This window comes from Grammomys surdaster, unplaced genomic scaffold, assembly GCF_004785775.1.
Source record: "Grammomys surdaster isolate TR1022 unplaced genomic scaffold, NIH_TR_1.0 64, whole genome shotgun sequence".
In the NCBI taxonomy this organism is placed as follows: domain Eukaryota; kingdom Metazoa; phylum Chordata; class Mammalia; order Rodentia; family Muridae; genus Grammomys; species Grammomys surdaster.
Genome location: NW_021604566.1, coordinates 549,653 through 558,290, shown reverse-complemented (window position 1 = coordinate 558,290; position 8,638 = coordinate 549,653). Strand labels below are relative to the sequence as shown.

The 8,638-nt window shown below is 37.8% G+C and overlaps 1 protein-coding gene across 1 annotated transcript in view; it reads left to right on the top strand.

Moving 5' to 3' along the window:
* Positions 1 to 8,638, top strand: part of Virma (vir like m6A methyltransferase associated) — a 59,349-nt gene that overhangs the window by 34,436 nt on the left and 16,275 nt on the right. Inside the window, exons 11-15 of the mRNA XM_028769451.1 lie at positions 1,423 to 1,505; positions 4,421 to 4,514; positions 4,657 to 5,201; positions 5,714 to 5,949; positions 6,594 to 6,846. Coding sequence (XP_028625284.1) covers positions 1,423 to 1,505; positions 4,421 to 4,514; positions 4,657 to 5,201; positions 5,714 to 5,949; positions 6,594 to 6,846 — 1,211 coding nt within the window. The remainder of the gene's footprint in view (positions 1 to 1,422; positions 1,506 to 4,420; positions 4,515 to 4,656; positions 5,202 to 5,713; positions 5,950 to 6,593; positions 6,847 to 8,638) is intronic.

The window sequence follows — 8,638 nt, the reverse complement described above, 5'->3', positions numbered from 1 at the left end:
TTGGCTGTCCTGGAACTCACTCTGTAGACCAGGCTGGCCTCAAACTCAGAAATCTGCCTGTCTCTGCCTCCCAAGTGCTGGGATTAAAGGCGTGTGCCACCATTGCGCGGCCGAAATGTGTTTCTTAACTGCTGCCCACTTTATATTTTTGAGACAAGGGCTTTCACTGAACCTAAGTTTGCATTTTTAACTAGATTGGCTGGCTAGCAAGCCTCTGAGATACATATGTCTGCCACACCAGTTCTGGTGTTTTCAGGTGTGTGACATCTGTTTACAGCATGCCTAGCTTTGGTATGAGTATCAACGGTCTGAGCTGAGATCCTCATGCTTTATGTACAGCAGGCACCTTGCCCATGGAGCTATCTCTCTAACTCAGTTTTACTTTCTTGAGTTGCCTTTTAGGAAAAGAGCTTATAAAACTTAAGATTTCATAAAGTGTTTTAGAATATAAATGAAAAGGTTTGAAAGTACCTCCCTTTTCTTGGAAAGTCCTGAAAAATACCTATCTAGCTAATGAGAGTAGATAGGCAGTGAACATGGATAGGAGAACCTGCAGTAGTTTTTGGATTGTATTTTGTTTTTGAGTGTTTTGCTACACTTAGATTTTTGCACTATTTTGAGTTAACTTAAAAGACTGCTGAATAGCACATTGTACTACTTTAAAAAGTAGTTAATTTTAAAATGACAAGTTAAGAAATAGACAAAACCAGGCTAGTGATACAGCTCAATGTTTAGGTACTTCTTTAGCATGCATGACAACCCAGGTTTTACATAACCCAGAATCTTACATACACCCAAAAAAAGAAGTAAGATTTCTTGTTAAAGAAAGGTCTACTCAATAAAATGTCTCTGCATAGCTCAATTCTAATATATATATTTTTTTTGGGGGGGGGGGAGACTGGGGGGTTGCAGGCAGCAGTAAAGATAGGTAAATAAATGGTGCATTGTAATAATTTATAATTGTATTTATAAATTTTGTTTTAGTGTTTTCTTTTTTTTCTCCCACCACCCCGTTTTAGTATTTTCATTGACTATTGCAATAAATTGATTTTAATGAGGCAGATTGGATAAGCATTTAAACATTTAAAGAAAATGAGATAATAGTCATCAGCATTTTTTGAATGAACATAGTAGGGTGCCATTTTCATTTTAAAGTACATGTAAGGAATTAAATACATAAAGTGGGCATGGTGGTGCACCCCTGTAATCTACCAGTTATGGGGTTGAGACAAGAAGAAGACTGTGAGTTTGAGGTCAGTTTGGGAGTATAGCACGAGACCTATCTTAAAAAACAAAAAGATACCAGAGATTATCTTTTGTAAAATCTAGAGGATTCAAATGATGTGGTGTTTTCTTTTGGGGAAAACATTTTGTTATAAATACTTTCATTTTAAAATATAGATTATTCTTTTTGTTTTTAAGAACTTGGCAAGTGGCTTGAACCTCTGAAAAACCTCAGATTTGAAATTAACTGCATCCCAAATCTAATTGAATATGTTAAACAGGTAAGTAAAAGTTAGAAGGGCTTTGATTGGTGTGAACCTAGTGACATGTGGCGATGATACCGAAGTTACCCTCAGGATAGTGGAGAAATCACTGCCTTGATTGATCTATGTAACTGTTTTGAAATTTTGATGCATGGATGTAGATAATTACGTACATGAACACACATGCATGTGATGCTCTTTTTAAATTATCTGTATTCCATGTTTGGAGGTCAGAGTGTAGCTGTGGGAGCTGGCTCTCTCTTCCACCATGTGGAGTCCAGGGATAGCACTCACGTCTTCAAGCTTTTTGGAAAGCACTTTTACCCAATGAGTTGTCTCCTAGGCCCTACAAAACCTTTAACGTTAATGTTAGTGGTATTCTAATTTTAATTAATGAAATAATTTAACTCATAATATTTAGGTGAAAATTGATATAGCCAATTCCAGACAATTCCAGTGTGGAACAATTTTCTCTGTTGTTAATTTTGGATAATGACAACTGTAGTTGAAATTAAAAGTTGAAATCTGTAAAATCTATAATTTATAATTGTAATATTAAAATCATGTATATTTCATAGTGAAATATTAATTCATCCATCATTAATCTTGGAAGTTGCTTCCTCCCCCCCTTGTTTTTTACTTAATTCAGTGTATAGCATAGCAAGATGGACTGAAGGCACACATATGAGCATGTTAAACTACGTCAGTATGGACTGAATTATATCCTACTCCTGTGTTTAGCACTGTGGTTTTTGTGAAAGAGGAAGTCGCCTTGGTTTTGCAGCTATAGTATATTATTAAAGTAATTTGTCTATATTGACCAATTCGTTGTTCTTTTGAAGTCAAAGAAAAGTATTGTTTAGGACTATCTGCTTCAGATCTTTTTGTCTTAGTGGTCCCTTGACTTTTCATTCTTTGTCTCGTAAGAATATTTTTGTTTGATTTTTTTTTTTTTGGGGGGGGGGTTGGGGTTTTTTTCTTTTTCTTTTGTAGATAAGGTCTCACTGCCCTTGCTGGCCTGTAACTCAGTATGTAGACCAGGCTGGCCTATAACTCACTATGTAGACTAGGCTAGTCTGGAACTCACTAGCCTCCTTAATGCTGAGATTAAAGGCAGCCTGAACTATATGAGATCCTGTCTCAAAAAAGAAAGAAGAAAAAGAGAAGAAAAGACATTGGATTACAGTCTATAACTAAAAATTTTCAATTGAGCATGGTGGTGAATGCTTGTAATCTCAGCCCTGAGGTACCTGAGGCTGAAGGATTGCAAGTTTGAAGCCAGCAGAGACTGCATCAGAAATCACTGCCTCAAAGACAAAACCATGCTAGGGAGGGAGGAAGCCCCGTTGGCAGAGTGCTTGCCTAGAATGCACAAAGCTCAGACTTCCATTCCCTGCACTGCATGAGCGGTCGTATGATGCTCTACACCTGTAAGGATGACTGACTGGTTCAGGGTTATATCTTCAGCTGGATGGTGAGTTTGAGGCCAGCCTGGGCTACATAGGACCCTATCTCAAAAAACCAAAACAGCAAAACAAGTTGATTTCCTCATAAACCTTACAGTTTTAGGTAGGATCTGGTTCCAGAACTTAGACTGGTCTCTACCTCCCGAGTGCTAAGACCACAGTCACGTACCACCACATCCTGTTCAAGTCATCACCCCGTTAATTTCTACGCTAGAAGTAATCCTATCCTAAGACACACTAAGTACAATTGAACCGATGATGATTTCTTGTTGTCTCAGTAATTTGTAGAACTGTAAGAAAAATATTAAGGCAAAAAGGAGAATACAAAATGGAAGCAAATGGGGGAGAGTGGGTTTATTTTGCTTGTTTGTTTGCTTTTACAGCATATATCCTGAGACATAGAAGTTGCAATATTTTAAATCATTAAAATTTTTCAAGTTATAAATTTAGTTATAATGTTAGTCTGTGAAAGCTACAAAATATAAACAAAACTATTTGGTATTTGGAAACATAGTCAGGTGTTAAATACAATGTTAAATACATGGGGCTTTTTAAATGCAGTCTGGCACAGTGCCACAAATTGTAATTCTAGCCACTGATGAGGCAGAGGGGCGGGATTAAAGTTAGACCCTAATCTGGGCATCTTAGTGAGATCTGGGCTCAAAACAAAAACCCCAGAATGTAAGAGATCACTTGCCAGTTTAGTCATTGCTTCATTTTTGAGAGAAGATAATATAAAATGGGTATATAAAAAAGACTTAATTTAAATTCTTAATACAAAGAGTCATAGGTCTTTATTTACTGCTTTGTTTTAGTACTTGAAATATACAAATATGTTATATTTGATTTTCAAAATAATATTGTACAGTACAAAACATTCCTGTGATGTTGCTGGAGAGATGGGTTAGCAGTTAAAAACACTGACTGCTCTTCCAGAGGACCCTGGTTCAATTCCCTGTACCTATGTGGCAGCTCACTGTAACTCTCATTCCAGGTGATCCAACATTCTCATACACACATGCATGCAGACAAAACACAGTGCACATACAGTAAAAATAAATAAATCATTAAAAAATTAAAAAAGAATTTTATAAGAAAAAGTGAAATGTACCTAAGGTGAAATAATTTACATAGGTTTCTTTTGTACTAGGATTTCCTTACATGTTGTCTCTTTTTGGTTTGTGTGTTCTTTGAGACTGAACAGTCTAACCCTGGTTTCCTGGGAATTCACTGTGTAACCCAAACTGTCCTTAAACTCACCACTATCCTCCTTGCTGTAGCCTCCTGAGTGCTGGCACTGCAGGGATGCAGCACCACACCCAGCTTTCTCATGCTTAAAACCTTCTCCAGAGCAAACAGTGCCGCTAAAGCCTTTGTACTGAGGAGTAAACCTGGGGCCTTGCACATGCTCTCGAAGCTCAGAGTTTTCACTGACTTAAGCTTGTTTGCTTTTTTTTTTTTTTAAAGAATATTGATAACTTGATGACTGCAGAAGGCGTTGGCCTTACCACTGCCTTACGTGTTCTCTGTAATGTGGCATGTCCACCACCACCCGTAGAAGGTAATATAATTAATATACTTCGAAAACCTCCATACTTAAGCCTATTTAAATATCATTTATTAAATATTTAAGATATTCTTGATTGATTATTAACATGTAAGTAATTCATTTTATTCTTATTCCTTCCTTACCCTATATAAAGGTCAACAGAAAGACCTCAAATGGAACCTTGCTGTTATTCAGCTTTTTTCTGCTGAAGGAATGGACACCTTTATTCGAGTTCTGCAAAAGTTGAACAGTATATTGACACAGCCTTGGAGGCTCCATGTGAACATGGGGACTACCCTGCACAGAGTTACTACCATTTCAATGGCTCGCTGCACGCTCACTCTTCTTAAAACTATGCTGACAGAGCTCCTGCGAGGCGGATCCTTTGAGTTTAAGGACATGCGTGTTCCTTCAGCACTTGTTACTTTACACATGCTCCTGTGCTCTATCCCTCTCTCAGGTCGTTTGGATAGTGATGAGCAGAAAATTCAGAATGATATCATTGATATCTTATTGACTTTTACACAAGGAGTTAATGAGAAGCTCACAATCTCTGAAGAGACTCTGGCCAACAATACTTGGTCTTTAATGTTAAAGGAAGTTCTCTCTTCCATCTTGAAGGTTCCGGAAGGCTTCTTCTCTGGACTCATACTCCTTTCAGAGCTGCTGCCTCTTCCCTTGCCCATGCAGACCACGCAGGTACCACTTCCATATCACATGCATCTTGTAATGACTGCAGTAGCTCCTTAGTAAAGCCAGGGATGCTGGTCAGAGCCAAGCCAGCCTTCGTCCTCCTCCCCCAAAGACAGAGTAACTGAGTTGAGGGTGAGATGAGACTGAAGCGAGTTGGAAGTGTGGGGTAACATTTTCAATGCCTTTTGTGAAGTGAGTTTTATCATGTTGCTGTGTACACTTGTAATTATGTTTTCCTGTTACTGCAAATCTTCTTTCTCCCCTTATCATGTTTTAGAATTTGCAAATTAGATTGCTCACCGATGGACTCTGCTCAACTGACTGCCAACCTGAGAACAATACTTTTTTTTTAGACCTGTTGGATTCAAATAATTGTTTAATTGTAATAGTGTAATAGTGGATTATGTTTCAAGCATGCAGTAAAGGTGTTCTTTTTATGACAGTTCTTCCTGAACAGTTTTGCGACTATAATAAATATTAAAAAATCTATGTACACACACATTATACTTTTTTAACAGGTTATTGAGCCACATGATATATCAGTGGCACTCAACACCCGAAAATTGTGGAGCATGCACCTTCATGTTCAAGCAAAGTTGCTCCAAGAAATAGTTCGTTCTTTCTCTGGCACAACCTGCCAGCCCATTCAACATATGTTACGGCGTATTTGTGTTCAGTTGTGTGACCTTGCCTCTCCAACTGCTCTTCTGATCATGAGAACTGTGTTGGATTTGATTGTAGAAGACTTGCAAAGGTATTTTCATCCCACCTTAAGAAGTTTTCCTCAAGTTACTCTTGACACAGATACCCACTTTAACATAGTTTGGAAACTAGGGTTTAGTAAGCCCAGATAACTTGTGGATGTGTAAATACACACATGCACATGTATGCACATATTAATATATGTAAATTATTTTCTTTAGAAGGCTTTATCTTCTCATTTCATAAGTCATGTTGAAGGTCTTGATTTGAGGCTTTTACTTAAATTTCATTATAGCATGATGCTTGCTTGTATGCATGCACATACACATTCATACATGTATGGTCAGAACTTCATAGAGTTGCTTTTTCCTTTCCTTCTGTACGTGGATTCTGGGGTTGAACTCAGGTCCTTAGGGTTGTTCTCTATGAGTATGCCTTTACTTCCTGAGTCACCTTCCTGCCCCAATTTTTCGGTTTTTAAAAGGTGAAGTATAAACATCTACTCTGACTTGAAGTATACTGTTGAAATCCTGAAATTATAAAATTTTACAGTGACTATAAACTTCTGGAAAACATTTTATCAAGGGAATAAGGTGTATGTTTTATACAAAATTCGTGTGAATCAATATGTAGAAAATATTAAATTGTGCTTAAAATCAAGAACCTTGTTTACTGAACATATTGATTTTATTTCAGCACTTCAGAAGATAAAGAAAAACAGTACACTAGCCAAACCACCAGGTTGCTTGCTCTTCTCGATGCTCTGGCTTCACACAAAGCTTGTAAATTAGCTATTTTGCATCTAATTAATGGAACTATTAAAGGCGATGAAAGATATGCAGAGATATTCCAGGATCTTTTAGCTTTGGTACGGTCTCCTGGGGACAGTGTTATTCGCCAGCAGTGCGTGGAATATGTCACATCCATTTTGCAGTCTCTCTGTGACCAGGTATTCATTGTTTTTATTGTCATTGTTTGTGTTGGTGTGTACTTAATGCCTTGTCTTGATGTAATTTAATTCTTGTCTGGTAATAGTGATAGCAAATAATGCAGCTTGCTCATGGTGTGTTACTTTTGGATTATTTAGGAAGTTTGGTAAGTGGAGGAAAAGCAAACTGATTTGGTGCATGGTAGTTTTAGTTGGCTTAGCTTTTGGGTCTCTGAGGAGAGTTTTTTCCTTTTGTAGTATTACTACCAGCCTAGATAATAGCTTTTATGCAAAATATTTAATACTTTTATGGCTGATTAATATTTGCTGTATTCCTTCCTAACTACATCATTCAGTTTCATAACTTTGATTTTGGTCGAGTTAATATGTTGGTCTCTTGTGAGGATAACTTCTTTGTATGGTTAGTCTTGTGTAGCCCCAGCTGTCCTCAAACTTGCTAGGTAACCACGGCTGTCCTTGGATTCCTCTTTCCTTCCGCTCCCAAGTATTAGGATTGCAGTGTGTGCCACCAGGCCTACTTCGTGTGGACAGCTTGAAGCAGCAGGAGTCACTGCAGTGTGGTGTACTCCAACTGACGCTTGGGGCTGCTCTCTACAGTAGTGTTGTTCTCCTGCTCTCCATGCTATTGACGTGTTTATATTTTCATGAGGCGGGTTCTATTTCTGTTGTTTGGGATCTTTAAAGAACATTTCCATGTAGTAATACAATGTTAACTAGTCAGAATGCTCGTGCCAGCTAGTCAGCAGATGGGATTTTTTTTTTCCTCAGGCAGTGTTTTTACTAAGAGCCTGTGTTGGCTGATGAAAGTGCAGTTTGGTTACATTGAACCTTGGTTACAGGGACACTTTTGCAAGTTTTCAGAAGTGGTAGATAACTGTGGACCTGGTTTATAAAAGTTTTAAGGCCTCTGTGATTGGTACTCATTAAGTAATCTATCTGATTCCCATGACTGTTGACCCCTTGCTGCCCTTTTCACTGAGATTTCGTTACATTTTCCTTCTGATGCCAATCTGTGTTTATATGACCCTGAAAGCCTGGGTGACTTCTGTAAATGAGTACTGGATGTTTCTTTATGTGTAGTTAGCTTCACTTAGAAAACTCAAGTTCTAGAAGTTAAAAATTAGAGGGAGACATTTAACTAGAGATTGTGCCTAAAGTTTGTTTGCTCTGTCCATTCCTTTTAATGAAACTTTATTATTGATAAATTTAAGATTTCAGCCAAAAAAAATTATTTCTAGAAGCCTCTGTAATCTAAAAAGGAATGTGAATCAGTGAATAGCAGACTGATTTAAAGTATTTTACAAACAAATCCATTTTAAAATTGAAAGTAGGCCCTGCTCAGTTCATTATAAAGGTCATTCTTTTTCTTTTACTGTAAAGTATAAATATGTCAGCTTATTCATATTCATAAATATTTCATAAACACATATAATATGTTTCAGTCAAGTCCACCCACTAGTTTACCCCAGTTCTCACTCTGTCTCTTCACTACTATTGTCTAGCAATTTTATGTGTTTCTTCCCCCCCAACCCACTGAGTCCACTTAGCGCTCCAGCATGTATATACAGCAGTGTAGGGGCATCTCGCGCATCAGGGGCTACATCCCTGAAGGAAACTGACTGTCCAGCAGATGATGGCATGTTCCTGTGTACTGTGTCTTGCTCAGACCTCCTTTGCTTCTCTCCCATTCATGCCCCTTGCCTGCATGAGTCGTTGTTCCGTCTTCACATCTCACGTGGTATTACTTTTATGTATACTATGTAGTATTATTATCAAGCAGTATAGTATATGC